This window comes from Pteronotus mesoamericanus, unplaced genomic scaffold, assembly GCF_021234165.1.
Source record: "Pteronotus mesoamericanus isolate MK-2021 breed Mesoamerican mustached bat unplaced genomic scaffold, CSHL_Meso_final contig_116, whole genome shotgun sequence".
NCBI classification, from domain to species: domain Eukaryota; kingdom Metazoa; phylum Chordata; class Mammalia; order Chiroptera; family Mormoopidae; genus Pteronotus; species Pteronotus mesoamericanus.
This window is the reverse complement of record NW_026555027.1, coordinates 41213565-41238544: the sequence shown is the minus strand read 5'-3', so window position 1 is coordinate 41238544 and position 24980 is coordinate 41213565. Positions and strand designations below refer to the sequence as shown.

Genomic DNA, 24980 nt, shown 5'->3' with positions numbered 1-24980 from the left:
AAACGATTTGAAAGCTGCAATGCAAGAACACTGCTGGCTATGCCCTCTCACTTCTCGCTTACTCCTCCCCAAGAAGTGACTGACTTACCTGATTGACAAATCTAAGAGGAAAATTGAGTAGATGTGCTTGATTCCTTTCTTTTGTGCCTGCTAGTTCCCTGTTTTGTCTTCTCTCATTCTCTGTAGTATTGGCCCCCCAAAGACATCAAGTCCTAAAACCTGGAAACTGTTAATATTATCTTACACAGCAAAGCCTTTGCAACCAAGATTACATTAAGGATCTATGATTAGGTTAAGAGTCTTGAGATGGGGAAGTTATCCTGGATTATAGGCATGGGTCCTAAATGCAATTACGCATATCCTTTAAGAGGGAAGCAGAGGAGATTTTACACAAGGAGGAGAAAGGCAATGTGAAGACGGAGCAGAGAGAGATTTCAAGATGCTAACCTTCCTTGAAGACTGAAGTGATGCAGTCACAAGTCAAAGAAGGCTGGCAGTCACCAGAAGCTAGAAGCATCAAGGAATGATTATTTAATCCATTCATCAAATGATGGACATTAAATAAAATTAATTTTAAAGGCTCTTTATATGCCTTTAGTGGGTAGGAAAGGGAACACCAGACTTACTTCCATGAGTCAAGGTGTTATGATAATTGGAAAGACCTCTGCACACAACAATTTGTACTGACTGCACTCATAATAATTATAGCCACACACTGAGGTAAAATTATGCACCGAACACATTATGTGTGTAATCTCTGTCCTCACAAAAATTCAGGAAGGTAGTCATCATTATTACCCTTGTTTTACAAATGAGAAAACTTAGAGCTAAAAATTACTTGTCTGAGTCACATAACTACTAAGTGACAGAACCAGGTTGTACGTGTAGTTTGATTTGCCTCTGAAAAGAGAGCTATCTCCACTTCGTGTGCCTCCCTGTGGTGCCCATCCCTGACTTCCTGGGGCTAAGCTTCGGTATGTTAACCTGTTCCTCAAGCAAGCTGCATGCCATAGTTTGTACATATCAAAATAATAATAATAATAATAATAATTTTTGTCAGAAGGCAGAGTAGCTTGTTTCTGGCATCACTTGATTATTTCTCTTGTAGTTCTTGGGTAAAGCTACATAAAAGAGAGGCAAGAAAGGAGATGTACGCTTATCACTAGTGTCTTAGTGCTGGATCATTTGTTGGCGATAAATTACATTATAAAAATCTGAGTTAGAAAACTCTTGGAGATAGAAATGCAAATCTTTTTATAGATGAGGAAAACAAAGTCAACAAATTTGTGTGTCTAAAAATCAATCAGCTCATCAAAGCAGAATTTCATTGCAACATAATCATATTTCTAATACTTTGGGAAGTAACTCCAAACTCATTTTGCTTATCCAAACATTGCATTGTAAAACTTTCATTATTGTCTCCATTATTTTTCTCATCTCAAGCATTTATGTAGGGATATATGAAACTGATGCTTTGTAAGGGCAAAACCAAACCCTACTTTTTATTTCAGGAGATGGGGAGAACTGTAAAAAGAAATTGTAAATAACATTTTTCAGTTGTGGGGATGAGATCTCAGGGACAGAATATTAACTGTCTTTGAAGGGGTAAATCCATTCTACAAAACAAAACCCCAAACATTGACACAGGTCCTGTCAAGTCACATATTTAAATAAAAAATTCTAATAAAATAATTTTACAAAGCAACCCCTGGAGCACAATGCGGTTTGTTCGTTTGGTTTTCTGTTACAGCTTCCTGTTCGCTTTTTTGGGTTGCTACCTATTTCTTTGGCTTCATGATAGAACTATTACGGCATGTTTAAGGATATCAATACCCTTGACAATTATTAACAAAATAAATGGCAAATGGAAGTCCTGGGAGGGAGAGAAAAAAATGTTTTGAGGAAAGCTACACAGGCTTGTCTATACCAGGATCCTGCCCGGAAAGAATTTCCAAATACCTTTGCCCGCGGGCAAACAGCAAACACAAAGAAGCCCCACCTTTGAGCCCAGTGAGGAGGCGAGCCTCCCGCCCATCAGCCAATCGGAAGTCGTGTTCTCCATCAGCCCAGAGCTTAAGCGACCTTGCCCTTCTCGTCGGCTTTCACCTTTTACGACAGTTTTCCGGCCTTGATCGTGGCCGCGCCTGCCGTTTTGTCTAGGGTGCCAGTAACTGGACGTTTGGCCCCTGCTCGGAGTGGCCCTTACTCTCTGGTAGGGGCGTGGAGTTGATGGCCACCGCCTCAGGGCTGGGATGAACCGCGTTCTCGTTGGAGGCAGCGGAGCCGAGCCGGAGCCATGGTGAGTGTGGCCTCCGTTGTCCTGGGCGAGCTGAGGCCCAGACCTTCGCCTCGGTGCCCGGCCTTGGGGGAGCAGAGCCGTTGTCTCTCCGGTGCGGCAGCGGGTTGGGAGTATCGGCTTCGGAGAGTCACTCTTTCCGGGACACAAAGCTGTTGGCTCGCCGTTCTTGAGATTTTTGTTCTTTCACGGCCCTGTGCGCGGGGCTCTAGCCCTTGCTCCGCCGCCCCCGGCATTCGGAGATTAGTGGAAGCGCATTTGCAAACACGTTCTCCCAAGATGTTCTCCACCTTGCTCTTTCCATCCTCTTGGCTCTTACTGACACATCTCTTCTCGGTTCCTGAAATATTTTTGCGTTTCTCTCGTGTTGTGTAGTCGTGAGGCGTGACACTGACGAAGGTGCTAGGAAAAGCTAGTCTCCTAGCAAAGCCGACGTTTAACGTTGGAATGTGTTATCAAAATTGATGGGAACCGACCCTTTTGCTGTCATTGAACTTGAATGTAACTTCATTTGTCCTGAGGTGAAAAAGATGTTCTCAAAAGGAGGGAAATCATCCTTTTCTTCTGTAGTGAAACTCCAATACCTTTACAATGCATTGGATGTGAAAGTTGTCGTTTTAAAGGATTATTGGGCAGAATATTTTCACCCTAAAAGGTGTGACTTCCCTTTGAAATAAAGCTTGTTATGAGTTGGGATGGGAGAATGGTGCGAAAGGGAAAGGTGGGAATTAGAGAAGTAAGTATTTACTCTGCTTTCCCTTACCAGGCCAGTACAGTGGTAGCAGTTGGACTGACCATTGCTGCTGCAGGATTTGCAGGTTGGTTTGTGGTTTGGGGATGGAAGTGAAGTAAGGGAGGTTGGGGACTTTTTTAATTATTCTGTTCTTTTTGTTTTTAGGCCGTTACGTTTCGCAAGCCTTGAAGCATATGGAGCCTCAAGTCAAACAAGTTTTTCAAAGTCTACCAAAATCTGTAAGGCTTCTTAAACATTTTCACTAATTCTTTACCACTTGTATGTGATGCCTAGAACTACACTTTACGAGGGTAAATTTCCAAACATCCATGAAGTTCTGGTTACTTTGGGGTCCCCTTTTGCTTTCTACAAGGAGAGTTTAGAAGTTCTGAACTTTGTAATAGTGTGACCCTAAAGGTCCAATTTTATGTGCAACATAATTGAGGCAGAGGGGTTGATAATTCCAGTATCATGAAATTTAGCATCACTGTTGTAACTATGACCTTCAATATTATCTGTCCACAACACACCACAGAAAGATGTTTCTGCATCACAAACACAGGTATCTAAGGACCTCAAGTGACCTATTCTTACTGGGTGGCCCTGACACTCCCTAACATGATACTTGGGTGGCAGTGCAGTTAATTAGACTATAGAATATGACTGAATGTGGTGATCATACCTTCTGTGGTCACAGTTCAGAATGAATATGGCTGTGACAGTTTGCTGCATATTTTTATTGTTGTGTTTGAATGGGACAAAGATGATGATGGGCTTTACTAATATTTGACATAACAAGGTCAGACCTAATAGCCTAATTTTGATTTTCACCATATACATCTTGAAGTCTTTAGTAGTTGCCTTAAACCTCAAAATACCATTGAAGTACTTGTCTCAAAGATGTCTAAATCCTGTTCTTGAGGCACTTCTTCCATAGCAATCACACTATGAGATCAAATTGTATGTAGAACATGGCTTACTTGGAATCTTCCCTTCACTCCCAGAAAAACTGGCTTTGAGGCACAGTTCATTTGTTTTATATTTTCAAGACAGTATAGGTTTTTTAGGGGAAAATGGATGTTTAATGATGTTTAAAATATTTTTTGCTACTTATAAGGGTAAATACCATGTGAATTAGTTATCTGAAATGTCTTCATCTGCTAGTTCTAGGAACACATAGGGACCTTTTTTAGCGGCTGTTAGTTTAGCCTCATAATCTCTTATTAACGTATTTCCTCTTTCAGGCCTTCAGTGGTGGCTATTACAGAGGTGGGTTTGAACCCAAAATGACAAAACGGGAAGCAGCATTAATATTAGGTGTAAGGTAAAATAATTTCCAATATATTTTTAAACTTTTTTAAAATTTCCAATATTTTTAATGTTTTCTACAACTCTAAAATGATTAGCAAATGTAAGAAAGATCTTCTTTCATTAGAAGAGAGTTATTTGTATCATTACATTTTTAACATCTAAATACTCCATACAAAATGCCAATAAGAAGGCACACTGGCATATAAATACTTTTTAATTCATTGATAGACTTGCAACACATAATCACAATACTCAATGTTGTTTTCAATTACTTAAATCTTTGTGGGAGAGATCCTGCCTTCATTTTTAAATATTTAAACATGCTTTCCCTTCCAATAAAAGCACTGTTGTCATGAATTATTATCAAGTTCAATTAAATCTTTGAGAATTTCTTCTTTTTTTAAGGAGCTGTTTATTTAGCTCCCCTAATTCAGATTATTCCTATTCGTTTTATGTTAGGGAAGAGGTTCCTAAACAGCTTTCATACTGTTGTGTTGACTTCAGTTTTGGATCTTTAATTGGCCTTTATGTACAATCTTTTTATGTGATCCAGAAGTAGTCTGCAGTAAACAACACGTTTTCCTTTTTAAATTAGCCCTACTGCCAATAAAGGAAAAATTAGAGATGCTCATCGACGAATTATGCTTTTAAATCACCCAGACAAGGGTAAGTAGTCATTAAACTCTTCTTATACATGTTGAAGTGACTGTAATTGTTATTAATGGGATTTTACATTTAATTCTTGACTTACAATAGGGAAATGCCTAAATCTTTGTGTGAGCACCGTCTCCCAGGTTGGATCCATTTGTTTCTGGTGCCTTAAATTTTGGGTGAAAAATGTACTTATAAAATAATGAGCAAATATCTAATAACTACTGTAATTTGGAAGCAGTGATAAGCATTAACAATTTTTTGAGATGTGCAATTGTTAGAAAATTGGACTTTTTTTAAAAAAATGACTTCTAATAGTCAAATACTGCTAATCCTACTGTTTTGGGAGGCTTAGGTTTGGATTACATTCTCAAAGGACACGTTCAATTTCAGTTAATGAAACTAAAAATGTAATTTTTTCTATTTAGACTTTTGAAATTGGTTACAAAGTTAAAAACTTATCATTCTGTCTCTAAGCAGCCTTAGCTATGTTGAAATAATTCCTTGGAATACCAAAATATAGACCACAAAATCCATGTTCCAGTGCTCAGATCTTTTTATGGGAGAGGACTTTCATCAATAATTTAGTAATTTAGTTTTAACAAGGTTTTAATTTTTTGGTATCTGACCACATAGCCTCTTCTAGCTTGTATTAACTGATGGGCTTCTGATTAAAGTCTAGGGTGGAGTCCATGTATTTGCATTTCTACCAGTCTTCTTATTGATGCTGATGCTTGCAGGTCTACTGACCACATTTTGAGAATCAATGTGCCAGCAAGATGAGTAGGAAACAAGCTGTAGATGATATTGTAAAGGGACAATGACAGGAAAAGAAAAACTATGAAGGGCAGAAAAAGGATCAAAAGCAAAGTGGGGCCTTTCCAACAAAGCTCAGGAGCCTGAGAATATCAAGGTTTTAAAGTCACACACTACAATTACATTCATTTGTGACGTGTTCCAAATTATGTAAGTCTGTGGGTTTATGAAATCATATTCCTATCATCAATTGTAAGCTTTCTAAAAGGTGCCATTTTTGTGGAACTCATTTCCCATTGGTCAAGTATATTACCATGTATGTGGTTATCCAGTTGCAGTGTCATAATTATTTGTAAAAATCTGAATACCATTTCTGCTAATTCTACTTCTCCAATAAGCATAGGGTCCTTGAAATAAAAATAGCTTTTCACCAAGCAGAAATTGAGAATCCAATAACACTATTCCTGTTCTCTTTCTTTCTGTAGGAGGATCTCCTTATATAGCAGCCAAAATCAATGAAGCTAAAGATTTACTAGAAGGTCAAGCTAAGAAGTGAAATGTATGATGATTTTTAAAGTTATCAGTTTTGTGTACAAGTACCAGCTTTTTATAAAATGTCCCAAAGCTACAAATTTTAAAAATGATTTAGCACAAAGTCAAAGCCTTGTGTAAATTTGTTTAAATTTGAGGATTTTGTCAGATTATACAATATTTGGAGATTACTGCTCAATAATTATGGGTAAATACATACCACTTGAATAGAAATACTTTTCATTACTCATTTAGCAAATAACTTAGTACGTACTTCAGGGCAAAGTGAACATGAAGGTCTCTCAAGGAACCCCAATCTAATGGGAGACTGATAAACTGATAATTAAAATACAATGTGATAAATAGTATGATGGAATATGTTATGGTAGACTCATCTCATTGGGAAGAAAGGTTGTCAAGGTACAGTGAGCTGGCTCAGCAGCTTGGAGCTGTGAATTTAACTACACATTTGACCTTAAAAAATTGGTATGTCACTGACAGGAGTCAGATTTCATACATTAAAAACTTGATTAAAAAAGATGAGTGTGTCTTGTTTTTAATCAAGAAAAATATTTACATTGTATTCAGCTAGCCTTCAAGAAACTGACCATTTATAATTTTTTTTTACATAAAAGGTTTGCATTTGTTATGACCAGGGTTAAACACAATTAGCGCAACTGAAATACGCTGTTATCAAAATATTCAGCTTGGACCCAGTATGTACAATAATGTATTTACTGAATTTTGCCATATAGCACGCACCCACGTTCTTGTGTGTGTCATACATGGGATTATTTATGCCCACTGTTATACCCATGGTATGTAATCATGTATAATGCATATCCTTTTTCCCTCAAAAATATGGTGAACATTATACACAGCAAAATACATTAATGACATTTGAGAACAAATAGCTTGCTTTTGGTCTAACATATGTAAGGATCTTAACCAAAGGACTTGTGGTCTTCTGCAGCAGTTATGTGTAGTATGTTTAGCTTTAAGATGGTAACATATGCTTCCTACTGTCTAAACTTCATTAAATCATCTTTAAAGGTCTTATTAATGGAGAACACACACGTTCAAGGTCAGGTTAATGGAGGTAACCATATTTAGTGTTAGAATTTTTTAGTGGCATTTCAAAATTGGGGTACATCTCTTATTTTCCATCATGTTTCCTTGTTTAAAATCTGATCGTCTTTCTTGATTAGGCGGCCATGGCTTTTGTGTAGGAGAAATCTTAAGTTATTTCCAAGGGAAAGAGGTATGACGTTTCCATTGACTTTTGTTATTCCAAGTAGTTATGTTCTATAAAGATACTGAGAACACTTCATTTAGCATACTGTTCTAGGGGAGATACAGGTTCCTGTTGAGTCTCTGGTCAGATTTTTGTCAACCTTGTTTTATGCGAGTTTTTGTTTAAAGACACCTTACTTGATATATTGTCGACACCTTAACATTAAACTTAAAACCAACACCACTCACTCATAGCGGCATATCAGTCTTCTTACTTTTGGGAACATTAAGGCTGTACTTCTCTAAGCTTGGGGGTCATTTTAAACAGGGAAATCAGTAAGCAGCACAAAAAACTCAGAGAACACTTTGTAGATCATGAAAAGGATAGTTGTTTACAGTGTGGAAACTGAAACAAGGCAGAGCATCACTTTTTCAACATTGGGCAATTCAGGTTTTTCACCACTCGATCTCCATGTCCGTAAGTGACTGGGAAAACACCTCGAGTGTTGATTTTAGGGTTACATACAAATTTTAGTGAGCGGATGAATTTGGAAGTAAGGAATCTGCTAATAATGAGGATCAACTGTATTTCAGCTTGTTAACCTTTTATTTCAGTCCTTCAGACTAAAAAAATGTTTCCAGGACCAAGAGCTTTAAAGGAAAAAAAGTATCAAAACTTGAGAGTATGCCAACAGGCAATCAAGCATGAACTGTAAAAAGGAAAGCTTCACGTACTGGGTATCTGAGACAACAGAAACCACTTTAATACTAAGGAGCACAACAGAGCCCGTTTTTCATTCACAGTAATCAGCTTTGTTTCCTGTTATGTACCTTTATCAGGGAGAAGAATCCCTATTTTATTAAGAACTGTATGCAAATCTACTATTTCTCTTGGTGGAAAAAAAGTCATCCGTGTGAGGGTTCTAGATCATAGTGGGTAACTGATGAAGTATGATCTCTTTTTAATAGTATTTTCTTACAAAATACTTAGTGTAATGTTAACATTACTTACAATGTGTCAGCATCACTCTAAGCATTTCCCCTGTAAAGTTCACACTTAACGTTCCACAACTTTAAGTGAAATGATACACAACAGGACAAATTATACCATAGGCTATTAATACAAACAAGGTGAGTTCCTGTGGCATTTCATCATCATAATATTGAATGTAATTGAGGACCTACTGTAAATGAGGTAAAAAAAAAAAACAAAAAACTTGCCCTAATTAACATGCTGAGTGAGAAAGCTGGTCGTTCTCAAACCCAAAATACCATGCTAACTACTGCAGTGTGATACCTTTCACAAATCTGGTAACTCAGATGTTTTCCTTGGTGGTAAAGAGGTGTGCCTGGTACTTTTCATTTAGCTTGAGGCCTTTTTGTTGGATGGTGCTCACAACCTGAAACTTTATGGGAAGGAAGGTATGGCTGACCACCACATGAAGCGAATAGAGAGATACAGGTTTTAAGTCAAACTTTTGCAGTAGTAGCCAGGCAACTTTGAGCAAGCCGTCTATGGGCTTAGGGCTCTGCTTCATGTTAAAAATAATGGCCATCTTGAAATTTGTGAGGATCCCGCCACATTTTATAGACAGAAAAAGCTAGCGCAAGTATTTGAGGTAAAACAGCCAGAAAAACTGTAATTAAACCCTGGGTATATACATGTTAGTCCTCAGTACGTTATTGGGGAAATTCCCACCCATAGTCTTAAATAGATCTGGCATACCAGAATTTTAAGTTTCCTCACCTAGCTCCTTCCCTGGGCTAGTATGGACATTGGATGAGCCCTATACTGCACTTTATAAAAACTGGTCATCAAAGCGGGCTCTAATGAGTGGTCCTCGAATTTAAATCTTTTCCAACTTAAAAATTTTAAGTCTCTTGCCTTCAAGTATTTTCCAAATGATAATACCTTTAAAATAAGAAAAGTTATTTTGGAAGACTCAACTATTCAACTAGTTGAGAACTCAAGTGAAAGCAGCCCATATTGGATTGGCCGGAAAGCCTTTAACGGGTTTTTTTGTATGACTCTAGTGCTTTGCTGTCTTCAACTTCATGTGAAACAATTTTGTTAGGTTGTATTGTGACAGCTGTCATATCAGTGTGCATTAAAAAAAAAAAAAGCTTTGCAAAATTGGTGAATTTTTGTGCAGCCATTTTAATTATGAAGATGGAAGAAGATAACACAACACTTTAGGTGTATAATGCTTTATTTCAAGAAAGGTAAAAAAAAAAAAAAAAAAAAATTCCCCGCAACTGAAATGCAAAAAATTTGTGCAGTGTATGGTGGTGCCATGACTGATCAAACATGTCAAAAGGTTTCTTGGAAAAACTGATATTTTGGCCAAATAATTTTTTGCTACAGGGCTGTCTTGTACACTCGGAGATGTTTAGCAGCACCCCTGGCTTCTACCCGCTAGAAGCCAACAGGGGAGATAGCTGATACACTCAAAATACCCAAATCAAGAGTTATCAGTGAGTGTCTTTTTACCAAAAGACTTTTTAGCCAACCCAAAAATTATGGTTTTCCCTGCTATCCTTAATTTGCTCTGCTATAAATTGTAACAGAACCAAGAAGGGTTTAAAGGCAAGAAGCAAAACCATTGAGAACTGGATAAACTGAGGTAGTAACTAGCATCTTAACACGAGGATAAAACCCTAAACATAAACATGCTACACTGAAAGGTGATCCTTTGTTCAGCATACTGAAAACTTAGGCCCTGCTTAAAAGCTTGCATCAGAAATATTTAGGAAATTAACTCGGAGTGCTTCATTGAAAAGAGGCAAGTCTTAAGTTTCAATACTTCAGGTTAGAACACTTGATTTTTTTCAATGAGAATCTGTAAGGCATCTTGCTGTTGATAATGACCTATAAAAGTTGTTTTGCAATTTAGGAGTGTGCAGTGGGGTCACATTTTATTGAGTATAAATGAACCCTTCTCCAAAAAAACATTAATTCCAATGAAAATTTAGAAACTGGCTCAAAAAGTTCAAAGAACAAGATAGAAAAACATCTGTACATTTGAAGTAAAAAACATTTAGAATGCTAGTTTTTTGGTTATATAAAAAATCCTGAATTGAGGGTAACCTTGAGTACCAGGTAACTTAAACTACCTACGTTCTGCCTTGTGTTGACACTTGTTCAGAGTGCTGTGTATCTGATGAGAGCTAACTGTTGCCTAACAGGATATACGGAGATCATCTATCCTGTGTTTCCTATCAGTCCTGACCCAATGAACACATAGTCCAGGGTTAAGTTATAACGGGAACATGTTAACGCTTGCTGTTACCTTAGTGGTGTCAATTAATGGAATTTCAAATGTAATTTGTGACATTTTTCTTAACCTAAAAACAAATTGAAAAATGGAGCTCAAAAAAGTTGACGTATATAGGCTTCAGTCAACAATTAAGTAGAAAATGACTTAACCAGAAAAACTACAGGAAAATTTTTATGAAGTCTCTAAACTAGAAAATTAGTAGTTACATTTGACAATAAAGTAAAAAGGGTACACAGACATTCAGAAAATAGTCCTGCAATTTCACCCTCCAAAAAAAGACATATATTCAATCCCTAAAACACAACAGTGTGGCTTCAAGACTGATAATATCAATGAAAAATAATTTAGCCCTTGCTTTTGGTATCCTCTAGATTGCATCTAGCATAATTAGAAATATCTAAGATGGATACACATAAAACACCATTTAATTCAGCATATTCCTTCTGAAAGTACTTGGGAATATGGTTAAGTGCTACCCAGGGTCCCACATAAGAATAGACTCAAGTTACATTAATATTGGAAAGGTCCTTAGATTAGCCCAGCCCTAATTAGATGAAATGATATACAGAAAAAGATAGTAACTCCCATCCTGTACTTACAAATACACCTCAAATTCTTAAATAGGCAAGCAAATAAACTGATGGAATTCCTCTTAGAAAAAGCGGCATTATAGTTTATCCAGTGACATTATTATGCACTCTATCTTAGTACTTGAAATAGTAATACAGATGAGTATGTATTTCCTTGTAAGATAATATATACCTTACTCATCCAGGAATTTGGAGTTTTCTGGATTAGACTCTTGCTTGGATTTCTAGAGTAAATGACACTGAACCAAAGGAAACTGATTTCTTTTATGGGTCAAAAATGGTCAACTATTAGCGATTTCCTATGGTTCAACATACTTATTTTCAACCAGCGGTTGAGTTCAGCTTCAAATTACACAGCACCACCACATGCAAAGTTTATACCAAACTGAAGTGATTGATTTATTTCAACAGTTCCTGAATACCCAAATGTCAAAGGTTAATCATGGATTGTAAGTGACTACTATGCATTCAAGAACACATCCTGAGAGAACTAAAATCTTTTAAGTACGGTCAGCAGGTAACGTTATAAATGGTATAGGGAGTCCAAACTATAATAGCAAAGATAGGAAGACTGAATGGTACTTTATTACATCCTTTTTTTGTCCTTCAGTGATTTTGCCAAACCCATAAATCCAGTTGAAATCCAACTGTCCTTTACTCTCATTTCCAATAACCTCCAATCATTTGATGTAGAACTTAACTCAGCATTATAGCTAGTTTTCCATTCACCTGTCCTTAGACTGAGCGCAGCTCACTTTAGGCACAGCCCATGAGAATGACATCTAGTTGGTTTCAACCTCAAAACACTAATCTATTTGCAGAAGACACAAATGGTACCATTTCCCAACCTAACTACAACATTCAGTTAGCATGCCAACTTTGCAAGAGACCCTTCTTAGGTTGAACACGAGACTAGTAGCTACAAAAATACCACTGACATAAAGGTGATGGATCCCAGCCAAGAAAGAATGGCTGAGTTGAATGGAAATCCAAAACACAATAGGAAAACACCAGCTATTTTTGCCGCCTTCTCACTGGCTTACTGTTTCCCTGTTCTTCGGTTATTTTGCTTGCCTAACATATATCCGTACTTTAAAAAATTACGTTTAAGCAACCTCACTCAGCCTCATCCTTAACAATACCTCAGGTAAGTTTTCACAGTCACCAGTTTGATGTGCTGCTTCTCAACTTTGCATTCAAATACTCCAACTTAAGATTTCTGTGTATCTGTACTATAATTCTTACCAATGGCAACTGACCTGACAACAGAGATCACACCATTTTGCATAGTTGTAGGCCTAATGAAGGCTTTAAAAAGGTGACGCCAAACCCAAGAATCCTAGGCTTTCCAAAGTTTCAGGAAAAGATCACTTTGCCCCCACATAATCTCAGCTCCATTTCATGATTTAGTTCAGATTTCATGTGTGCTGACACAATAGTAGGCTGCACAAGACCTTCAGAATAGACCTTTTCACCTGAGTATGTCTTTAATGTGCACAGACAGGCATGTTCTCCTATAGGAACCAACAAATAATATAGTAGCAAAAAAAAAAAAAAAAAAAAAAAAAAGGAACCCTCTCAAAGGAAAATTTGGAAAGCTATAGAAATCAACAATGATTCTCTTTGGGGAGTGGACTTTTTTACTTCTGAATCTAGTATGTGCTATTTAGCCCCCAAGTAGCCTTATCACAATTCTTCAATACACATTTCTAAAGGACAAAACACTGGGTTTAGTCATTTGTAAACAATGACATCTAATACTTCCTAGAATATGATCATTAGTTCTAGTCTGAAGAACTACTTGAGTTATACCCATTTTTTAAGGTGATCTCATCTCTCTTCCTTTCCCATTGAAACAATCTTTATGGGAGAAAGATTTTAGTGAATCTGTTCTACAAGGAAGAAAATGAAAAACTTTTTTTTCCTTATATCATATTCGCCAATTTGGGGATTAATGAACAGTCACCTCACAACTCATAGTTAACCGTAAACCTACTACTGAAGAGAACTACAAATAAGGAGGCCAACAATTTTACTTATTTCTAACTTTGACGAATAAAAATACATTTGTGGGCTAATTCTTAAAAACCAGGACATGAAATTACTTCATATTGTTATTCAATGTGCAAGAACTATCACAACATATCTTCCTTAAAAATTCAGTTAAGAGGGTTTTTATAAAAAAGCATTTAATAACATCACATTTTAACCTGAACAACAAATTTGAGGGCTAGGATTATGTACCCTGACCTGGCAATTACTACATTTTTCACTATACTAGCCTGAATTCCCTTTCAATCATTACCAATTAGCTAAAACCACTTCACATTTTTATGCACATAAAAAATTAACATAAATTATGCACATAAAAACACTTTAAGATATGAAATAACGTAAAGGGCTTTCTTGCTCAGTGATCTATATAGTATTGTGGAGCTAAACTCTTCCATAAATCCACAATTATTTTATATGACCTATTAGCTGCATAAATTATTGTACTGCATGTTTTACAACCTGGTATGAAAGTCTTCCTAAAATTAAGCCATCTGGCTAAAATATATACACAAAAAATACAATCAGTATGAGGACCTTCAAAATTATTTTGAATATCAATTTCCATATTTAAAAATTGCTCATATGTCTTTATAAAAATAGTTTTTAATAAAGAATCAAAGGCAAAAGTAAAATTCTGGATTTTACCCCACTGCCTTCCAAAGTTGCCCTTGAGCAGAATTTTGTTACAAAGACTTCCTAATATTAAGTGTATGATCAATGCACTGAGCTATACTATTCTAACAGATGAAACTTTAAATGGTAAGATTTCAAAGGGTTCACTACAAAATAATTAACTGACCTACTAGTAGTTTGATACTATTTATCAGCAAATATAAATGCTTTTTAAAAAGCAATCAGGATACTATTCTATGCCTAGAAGTAGCTCCAACTACTTTACAACTGTGGGTATAAAAAGTAGAAAGTTAAAAATCAGCAAATGGAAGATCAAAGTTTATTTACTACCTGCATACAAAAACATATTGCACATCAAACAACCAAAATCAAAAAAAGAAAAAAAAGAAAAAAGAAAAAAAGTAAGAAAAGGAAAAGATACTCTACTGAAGACTAACATGTAGTTTATACAGAATAAACCTTCTGGAAATTGATCTTTTCAGTAGTTCAGGTTATGTCTGAATGGACATGACTAATTCAGCTTAGTGTTTTAACTAAAGCTATGTTTGATTTTTAAATACTGTACACTTTAATAAATAAACCAAACAAAGCCTCAATATAGAACAGTCACTGCCAATATCACCCAGTGTCCCTGCAGATGAGAGTTTAACAAATGTATTCCAGTGGTCTGCAGATTTTTCTCTACATACAGCATTTTAAAAACATTAAAACAGACCAGTTTCCAGACTAAACTAATGAAGAAATTACAATTCAGTGCAAAATATTTTAGACTGCATTTCACTCTAGTTTTCCTCAGGTGAAGAAGTGGTTGCATATTATTAAAAATGTAACAAAAGCAGCTAATGCTTTCATAAAGAATATTAGGGATCCCATCCCACCCACCTCCCCCCTTCTCTGCCATATTTTGAAAACAAAATAACATTTCCTATAGCCAGCAACTTTTTTTAATGTTACATATACTATTCTCAAGGCACATCTGATGATATATTTTATAACACAGTAGGTGTCAAAGTATGTTTAACATATGATTTCTTCAGGATCCCTCCCCTTTCTGAATTCCAAATGGAGGAACTGAAAGTGCGATGTAAAGACTGGCGATCCATATTCTATCTTTGGCAAGCTTGTACAAGCACTATTGTAAAATGTAATGTAAAAGAACTGTAAACTAGGAACTTCTTCAGTTTATGAAACACCATTCAGGACTGCTGCTTCTTGAGTGTTTTCTTCTTTTAAGGTATTAATCTTTTCTTCTCCTGGAGTACGCTGTAGCTTAGAAATTTCATCGCCAGAAGCACTAGTTGGGCCATTTATTGCCTTTTCTGAAGGACCATGCTCTTCAATCACATCTTTTGCCTGCCAAAGGGAGACAACTTTTTCAACTTCTTTATAAATGAAATCTATAGGCTGAGGAGGAAAATAGCTACATAAACATTAATTAGCTAATAAATAATTTTAGTTTTATATACCACAATGGGTCAAATAATTCAAATATTCTTAAAGTTCAAAACAAATACCAATGTACTCCACCTCTCTGGGTCTTTCAACTCTTTGTCTCTAGTACCTAGCAGTGCCTAAACCACAGGAAGAATATGCTCTGGTTTACTGAAAACTTGTTACCTAATTTTATTTAACCAGTGGAAAGCTTACCATGTAAAGATATAAACAGTTAATACCCTCAGTAAAGCAAATAATCACCTACTTTACTCACCTTTTTCTAAAAACTCACATTTACATAAGCAAATCCTTTAAAGCATTTAACAGAATTAAAGGTCTATATCCATCACTGAGAAGAGGTATATAGCCTATTGCTCCCCAAATTAAGCAACAGTCTCTATGCCCAGTATCTTTGGACAGACTGAACTTTACAAGTGCTATTTAAAGTTCTAACGGAAAAGTATTTCAGGCTCAAGCATGCATACTATCTATCTTCAGTTTCGTGGGGCCAAAAACAAACTCAAGAGTAGTCTTTAAAATATTATTCATCTATTTGGGGAAACAAGTGAGATCATACAGAAAGTTAAACCATACCAAAAAAAAATAAAATAAAATAACAAAACCTACAGGTTAAATTCTCCTTACCATTTCTTTCTTGTTTTTAGCCAAAGTTTCCCTTGGGAGGTTTCTTTGTCTGCTCTGAGACTCAGCTCTAGAAATATAATCTGCAACTGTGACTGTTGAAGATGAGAAAAAAATTACAGGTGTTGAAAAACTATTTCTAAAGTTTATTTATGGATAAAGAGTAATTTTACTTTTAAAATAAACTAATGGTGGGTTACCCAATTTCAAAAATTTTCTTAAGCTGGGTACCACCTCCAACCAAAAACAAGCCTGAAAGATGTGCCTGTGATTAAGTGATAATAGAAAATTTTAAGCTGGATATCGAGGAAGACTAGAATGAAGTCCTCTTTTTCAAAGGAATCCAGCCATCTGCTTCTAATTGAGTCTATGGCTGTGGTGTTAACTTTGATATACAAGTCCACAACCAAGAACAGAAAATTCAGCATTCTAAGCCCGTTCAATTATCAGTTTGGGGGTGAGGGGCGGAGAATAAGGCAAATTTGGTGTAAATCATGGTGTGGTCTACTTCAATTTGAAAATTTCATCCAAGATGTAAAAAATTACTTAAATATTAGTTCTGTTCTTTTTTTTTTTTTTTAAACAACACAAGAAATCCGAGTGTGGTATGTTATGATTCTTTTTAAACAACCCACACTAAAAACCAGTCTGAGTGATCTCCAGTAAAAAACTACAAGTAAACTAAAGATGACAGAAAACCAGCCTAAAAATGTGGACACTGATCACCACAAAGAACTGGGCACCATGCATTTACTAACCACTCCCTCCCCCCTTTGCCAATCTTTCAATCTTTAAGGGACTGAGTGAAGTGCGTGTGTGTTTGCAAGTGGGTAGATAGCTGTAGTGATATAGAAAAAAGATTAACCCAAACTAACATCCTACTGCCAAACCAGTGCCACAATTGACCTCTTGTCTATAGGTACTCTGGGCTGGCCCCACTTTATACACTAAATTCTCTCTCCCCGAGCACTTGCAACTTAGAATTCACTTATTTGAAGAAATAGCAAAATAATCCCCCTCTTTCTTTAAAAGAATTAACTATGAGAAACTGGTGAAGAAAAATCTATGAAATACAGTATATTTTAAGTTATGGGAGCAGGTTAATCATGTAAAGAATGAAAATTCAAGTAAATTTCAAATTAAAGTTACTAGGTACAGGGAGAGTTGGTCCATCAGGTTCAAATTATATGAAAATTAAGCATTTTGATAGAAATGCTAATGCTGTTAAAAGCTACGAGACCTGTCTAGAACTATTAAATGAATTTTTAAAATCTGAGTAAACAATTTAACCCAGAACTAATACGTATCATTTATTAGAAACACCATTAAAAATGTTTCTTGCCTAAAATTGCCTCTTTTCTTTCAAATTATAAAGAACTCAGTGTGCTCATTTTGGAGCTTTTAAAATCATTTAAATTCACTGTTAATGAATTACAAATTCATTTAATAATGGTTTCCAAAATTGGGGAGGATATGATCAAATCCACTTCTTCATTAGGTCTACATACATGGTGGCAAAACCATTCTAGTAATGATTCTAGTTTGGGGAGCACCTTAATAAATCCCTTCAGTTTCCATAATTCAGACCCCGGTGATACCTAGAAGAACTCATCTACTTGGACACCCTGACAATTCTTATAAACTTTCATCCACTATGTACATATATAGAATAATATATTCTATTAGTTTAGCAATTACATTAAGAGGCACTTAGCTGGAAAAGTAAAAATTTACTAGTGATCCTCACCTTCCCCCAAGGGGAGGTAAAACCAAAACAATATCAGCTGATACATTTTTTAAAAAATCCTGTTTATAGCCAGTCTTTATGTCACTTAAAAGTTCAATACAGATTAATAGTTATAATATCTAGAACAGTATAATAGATATTATAACTAATACCTAAAAAATACAGGCAATTTGTGCAACATAATTTGAACTCTAGTTTCCTCTAAGGAGTCCAAGTTAATCAGCTGGACAAGTGTATTGTTACATTTTAGGTATAATAAAAAATACTCAGTATTTAATTTTCATTAAGTACAACAAGAAATTTCAAGCAAATGAGAACAGATTAAATAAATGTGTATTTAAAGAGAATGCTGATGTTTTTTAGATGGAAGCTGCCTTCCTACAATAGCATGCTACCACGGGCAGTGAGAAAATCGTGTGCTTTTTCTACCTATCTTATCTTGGGGGTTTGGGTTTGGTTCTTTTTTTGTGGGGGTGGAGAATAAGAGCAGGCAGGGGAAGGCAAGGAGTTCTAAAGATGAAAGGTAGTTTTTCCAAAGAGTAAAAGAGAAATAAATGCAAAATGGAATATGTTATTGAAAACTCCAAATTACCCGTTTCAATTAATACCATGCAGAAATTTCTGCATCCTCTTTATCTAACTCACTGTTATTCCTTCTATGTCCACTAACTTAGTAATAAACCACCACCCATCTTGTTAATAAATTACACTGTAATTTGTTCTATGTAAAGCCCATAGTGATGGCTTGAATTTTTTATTTATAGAAATGGTTAGATACTGTATTCACTGCTGTGCCAGCTTCAAAAAACAAAATACAATCACTTGATCAAAAAAATATTTCTAGCACTAAAGAGAGAGGGAAAAGAATAGGGGGAAAAACAGTAAATATTTTGTGGTAACTTTCTATCCTTGATAGTTAATCCCTTTTAAATTTATAACTGTCTTTAAAATATGAATTTTTTTTTTCAAGAATGGGAACTAATACCCTTAACTGGTTTTCCCAAGTGTCTCTAGAACCACTAAACTTAAAATATAAAGATACTGGAATTTACATTCTTTATTTGGGGAAAACAGAAAAAGAATTTGCTCTGGAAAGAATGCAAAAATTGGTTAGTTTTAAAGGGGTTTATTTCTGGTGCACACAATTTCTTCATTATGAATATACATGTGATTCTCTGTACACAAGAAATGGAATTATGTTCAAAATAATATAGACACAGCAAACAGGTTTCTTTAAAGTTACTAAAAATATGACTACTTAAAAATTAACATTCTAAAGCTAAGTAAGTACTATTAATTTGAAAAGTTAGTAGGTGTAGGGGGAAAGCATCACACTACAATAAACAGAAACATAACATGCATTCCTCTTATTAGGAAAAAGACACTCAAGTATTTTTCTTATTTATTTTTTTTAATAAAAACTGTGGGTTCTTACTACAATTCCCACAAAAATGAGGTGCTGAATGCAGACAGGGTAAGCAGGCACCATGCAAAAGCTGCCCAGTTTTGCCAATCAACCTCAATCACAATCTACAATATAGTCCCTGGGATGGCAGGCCCCAATTCAAGTGTGAAGAATCTGCCAAATGGACAAAATAATAGTCTTCTTAACAGTATTTCCATGTAAAAATTGAGACATAACATTAGTTCAATTAGACAGGTTACTAAACATTTATGGTGTCAAGGAAGAATGCATTTTCTTAGGAGTAGTAGTCTTATTAGTTGAGTAAACAATTTATGCAATGCACATTTTGAATGTATATGCACACATGTGTACATGTAAGTATAATATATTTAGAAAGCAGACACATGACATTTTCTTTCATGCTTATGACCTGGTGGTGTCAACAGGTCCACTCAAGTTACCTGGCTGTCTATCTTCTGCCTGACCCCTGAAACGACGCCTGCGGCTACGATTGCGTCGCTGGGGTTTTTTTTCACTATCATCTGTAATTGCAAAATTTACCATGAACTATTCTGATGAAAATGAAATAAAACAAAACAAACAAAAAAACAAACAAAACTGTTCCTTCAAAGATTTAAGGAAGGGGAAAGAGAACCTTTCAGATGTATAGGGAAGACAAAACAACATAAGTTACTGACAGGAAGAATACTTCTGTAGTTTTAAGCATTCCAAATAGATTTACAAAATGTAATTATCATCTGGAAATTAAGAGGGTTTTAACTCTTACAAACTCTAAGACTTAATGTAATTTAGAATTGCCATCATTCAAGAATAAAGTTTTCCTCTCCAGAACAGCTTAATTTTTACCCAAGTAAATGACATTTTAGCCCTTGGAAATTAATGCCTACTCAATATACATACTTTCACTAGCTAGTATCATTTATAATAATTTTTTACAAGGTGGGCTGAAAGCCCAATTTTGGTTTAGGAACTGTAAGAGTATTAAGTGCCTCGCAGTCTGTATATCTGTATTATTTAATGGCATCTAAGGGCACTTTAATAAACCCTCTCAGTTTCAAATAATCTGTCTATACAAATCTAAGATCTAGACATTTAAGATAGACACAAATCTATCAACTTTGTTTAAAGTAAGCACTAAAAAAATCCAATTTTCAAATTACATGTTTGTATTTTTGTTAAAAAGCATCATACATTAACAGTTATCATACAATATATATCTTTTCCCCAAGTGCTTACATACCTAGCCCATTTTCATTAACTGAAGCTGTATCAGACTCAGTCATTCCATCCATCAGAACAGCATCTTCATCAGTCCTTCGTCTACGAGACCGCCTACGACGGTTAGTACTGTGATGAGATTCGCTGGCATCAGTGTCTGCAGTCTGATCTGATTCTGTATTATCAAGTAAGCTGTATGGATTGCTGTCTGGATCTTTGAGCACTATATGCATGTCAGAGGCAAGAAATATTCATTTAAGAGAGCTGCAGTTATTAGGAATGTTTTGATCTATACTGAGCTATATTAATTAATGATAAAACTTCCATTTTCCCCCAATAAAAATATACTGTCTTCAAATGTTTTCTGTACCACTATTTTACCTGGAAAATAACAAATATGAAAAAACTTTAAATGGCAATGAAAAATTAAAGCAGAAGATGAGCAGACACCTCAACTTCCTACTATTTCCCTTTTGACTTGCTTTGAAAATGTTACAAAAGAGTGTATTATTTCATGCTATTTCTGACATTCACATTCCTAGCTAATCCTGCCCAGAAGTTAGAAAAATAAAGAGAAATAAACATTAAGCTAATATGAATTAATTCTAAGAAAGAGATTTTGTCTCCTTTACTGAGTTCAAGGTGACTGTTGTTTCTTTCTGCTAATATTAATAGACTACTCCCAAATAATACTCAACACCTGCACTCCACAACTTACCATAAATGTCACTACAAACTGAAGCAATCAAAACAAGTCTACACACAAAAAAAAAGTAAACTAAAAAAGCTGAAATTCTAACTGGTTACAGCAGAATGTGGAAATGAATGTTGACTAGTATTCCCATCTCCAGAAACAAAGAGTGAAAGGTGGGGTAAGGTGGGGTGAGGGTGGGAAAGGAAAAGTTTTAAGATATAATTTGTAAGAAAAAAATACCCATCTTACCTATGTCCTATGTGCATTTATTGCCTCCACCAATCAAATTATAGAAGAAATTCACCTAATCACGACTTTTCCTTTCTAAGTTTCCTTTGGTAACAGCTAGCAAGCTAGCATCTTTGCAAAAGACACTAAGTTTATCAATTAATCATAAGCACTAAGTAAAGTACATTTATTCTGTAATTCAGCATACTAAAATTTTATAAATCTTGGTAATAGTGAACCATCTACTAAAATATAAAAACTATTTACCTGAATGCCTATAAATTAAATTTTAGGGATCAAAGATCTCACTGGAACTAGAGAGTACCTGCTAAAAAATCTCTAAATTTTGTGATTTGTTCCAGTTTTTTTCCTAATTTGTAAGCATGTTTGGTATATATTTAATTATATATACATATGTTCTGTAACATTAAAACTGTATAAACTTTCATAGGTCATAGTGTAACACTTACAGTGGTTTTCTTAAAAGTTTTATAAATAGTATGTTAAGGTTATATCCCTGACAATTCTTTTCCCAGCCCATTATGCTAAACAAGAACATTCTGGCAACTCTACAACTCAAGTTATAGCATTTAGAATTTTCAAAAAAGGAAAAAAAAAAAGGTAGAAAGTGCTTGCACACCTCAAATCTCAGTCTTCTAAACACTTCTCTTTACACTTTGAGTCTTCAAACAACTTTTAAAAATTTAAGTTGATGTCACAATTTTTCGAGGTTTCCAAAGTAGTACACAGTGTAGCAAAGAATGTTTTTTCAGTTACTTTTCAATATTAAGTATAAAAGGTGTTTAGCTCTCGCTGAGCATAAGAATTCTCTGGGTCTGTCTGGCCAACAAATGCGTAACACTCAAAAACTCTAAAGGGGAAAAAAACATTCTAATTTCATAAGCCCCTCGCCCCCCTACACACAAAATTGAAGGGATAAACATCTAACCACAGAAACAGAACCAGCCAACTGAAGTTTCTCTGACCCAAATATTCCAGCTAAACCTTCATTGATAAAACGCTCTACAGGGTTTTCCCTCATAGTACTGTACATTCTACTATTTTCCTCAGACAGTGAGTGGCAAGAGAAACTTCCAAAAATGGGTGGTCCTGGGAAATGAACTAACTTGTATAAAGTTACAACATTTACAAAGAAAGGATGCTGACATAGTATATAAAAGACTACCAGAACTGATGGAGGATTTGCCACCACGTGGTCCACCACGACCTCGACCCCCTGAAACACTTCTGCCTCTTCCTCCTGGGCGTCTCCTACTGTCACGCTGATGCCGGCTCTCTCGATCGTCTTCTCCTGCCAATGACCAATCACTCAGCTCATCTTTACGCTCAGATTCTGTTTCAGAGGGGTTAGACAGCTCAGAGTTTGTACCTTGGGAAAGAAGAGAACATAAGCCAATTTTTATAGGAATTTTAAAAAAGTGAAAAAGTTTCAAAATTATTTCCCGTATATCACTGTTTAAATAACTCTACTAATTGGCTGCTACAGAAAAGTATAATAAAAACACTGATTCTGAAATTTAACTACAAAATAATGAAATATTATGCTAATGTAATATCTAGTATTGATAGTTAAAACCTGAATTGTTTGTACGTGCAGAAACACAGCCAAGAGAATAGAGCATTACAGAAAACATATAAAATATTACATATACAATATAAAAATGTACTTAATGGGAAAATACTAAAAAAAAATTTTCCCCCATTTTTAGGTTTAATATCAAACTAACATAACAAATATAACAGCTACCCAGTATTTAAAAGCAAATTTAATCATATTTAGAAAAATAATTATATAGTGTTTTTTATCATTTTACTGAGTCTAGGAGGCACTTTTTATTTTAACATCTCTGAAATCATGATGTTTCTGATAACAGATGATCTCTTATAAACTAGAAGTTTTAGTGGCAGTACATAAAATGTTTTGCGAGCAAGTATCTTGAATTAGAATACAGTATTTGAAATTACTGAACTTTAAAGGGCTGTTCTGAGAAAAGACTACTTCAAACTGATGAGAATTAAAGCCATTTTCAATGAGACAGAAGTTCAGTCTGATTTTTAAGAGTTTACAGACCATTTCAAACTTTCAAATGACCTATTTTAATAGTGACCTATTTTAATAGTGACCTTTTAAAAATTTAAACACTGTAAATATTCTACAGAAGACTATAATGTCATCATCATTACATCAGATTTGTGACCCAAGTACTATCACACTAACTTCCACTTCTGTTCTTTGGTAGTTCTGGGATGCCACTTCCACACTTTCCTTTTATAATATATCCAAACATCTCTCTTTCAAAGCCCAGTTAAATTTCTAGGTTTAAATTTAAATGAAAACAGACCTCTCCCCTCTTCTCTCATTCCCTTAGAAGCAATGTATACCTATCATGCAGTGTTGCCACATGTTGTTCCTATTTTCATCCTTTTGGATCTACTTCTCAGTTGGTCTATGATAAATTTAAAGGATGGATCTCTGTCTTATACCTCTAAAACTCCCCCAGACATATACCAATGAACATAACCATTTTTTCTTGAGTAAATTTGCTGCATGATTTTAAAGTTCCTTTGTTAAGTAAGATTCCATGATAAACTTATAAACCCCCTACATTTAAACGCCACTATCATTTGATGATAAAAAGCAAAACACAAGAGCTCTTCAGGTGTGAAGGTTAGAAGTACTAAGGTGCAGAAAGTAAAATGTGAAGTTTAACAAATGAAGCAGCCTACCAACTTCCTTTCCCCTTTAAAGTAACTCTTCAATTCATCATTTTTTCTCTATAAACTATTAAATATGGATGTAAATTATCAGTAAGAATAGATTAAATAATCAGTTTGAAGTATATTTTAGAAAGAACATAAGTTTCTATTATACATATTTGAATCTTTGTTAGGAGTAAGAATCTCACCAAGAAACATGAGTCTCCCAAACACTTTATTTTTCTAATGCAAAAAAAGAACTTTATTAACTGATAGTTTGTTAGAATAAGGGCAATTTATCATTTCATGAGTAGAGAAGAAAACCTTTGGGATGTATAAGAGCTTCGGAATTAATTTACAAATTTATTTTAAAAGCTTTAAAAATAACTCATGAAACTGATTCAATTTTAATGGCTCCAACAAATAAAAAAGCCTATTTTTAACAGAATTTTAAACCAGATTTTCCCCTGAAACTTCTAAAATTACCTATGAGAATGGTTCAGATCCTTTTCAATGATCATGTATGCAAACTTAATAGCTGAAGTGCCATCAAATCCACATGTCATCCATTCATTCAAAGATATAATATTTTGTGTGCCATTAAAAAGAAATGTCGAATAAAGTTGTAAGACATCATTATAAGACACATACCAACTTCAGAGATGTTATATTGAGAAAATGTTTCTTAAACAGCTTATATGTACGACTCTCCTTAAAAATCCTTCTGATATTAAGTGGACAAGAAAACTGAGAATCAAATTCAAATGATTTTATTTCTCTCCAACCCACTTTAGTTCCATGGCTAT

The 24980-nt window shown here is 35.0% G+C and overlaps 2 protein-coding genes across 7 annotated transcripts in view; one reads left to right on the top strand and one right to left on the bottom strand.

Annotated features, from left to right (window-relative positions):
- The first annotated feature begins 2098 nt into the window (after window positions 1–2098).
- On the top strand, window positions 2099–6836 carry DNAJC19 (DnaJ heat shock protein family (Hsp40) member C19). The gene is made up of 6 exons (XM_054581001.1): window positions 2099–2299; window positions 3063–3114; window positions 3195–3268; window positions 4274–4353; window positions 4936–5006; window positions 6233–6836. Exons 1-6 carry the CDS (start codon window positions 2297–2299, stop codon window positions 6301–6303), a joined length of 351 nt encoding a protein of 116 aa, XP_054436976.1. The 5' UTR covers window positions 2099–2296; the 3' UTR covers window positions 6304–6836.
- Window positions 6837–14988: 8152 nt separating this feature from the next.
- FXR1 (FMR1 autosomal homolog 1) overlaps window positions 14989–24980 on the bottom strand; it is a 54688-nt gene continuing 44696 nt past the window's right edge. For 2 of the 6 annotated variants that reach the window (XM_054580970.1, XM_054580986.1), the window contains 5 exons: window positions 22643–22846; window positions 20557–20757; window positions 19757–19837; window positions 16147–16238; window positions 14989–15420 (listed from right to left, as the gene is read on the bottom strand). In XM_054580970.1, the coding sequence (XP_054436945.1) occupies window positions 15250–15420; window positions 16147–16238; window positions 19757–19837; window positions 20557–20757; window positions 22643–22846 (749 nt within the window). In that variant the 3' untranslated portion in view covers window positions 14989–15249. The remainder of the gene's footprint in view (window positions 15421–16146; window positions 16239–19756; window positions 19838–20556; window positions 20758–22642; window positions 22847–24980) is intronic. The other 4 variants (XM_054580977.1, XM_054580991.1, XM_054580996.1 and 1 more) reach the window with 3 other exon arrangements.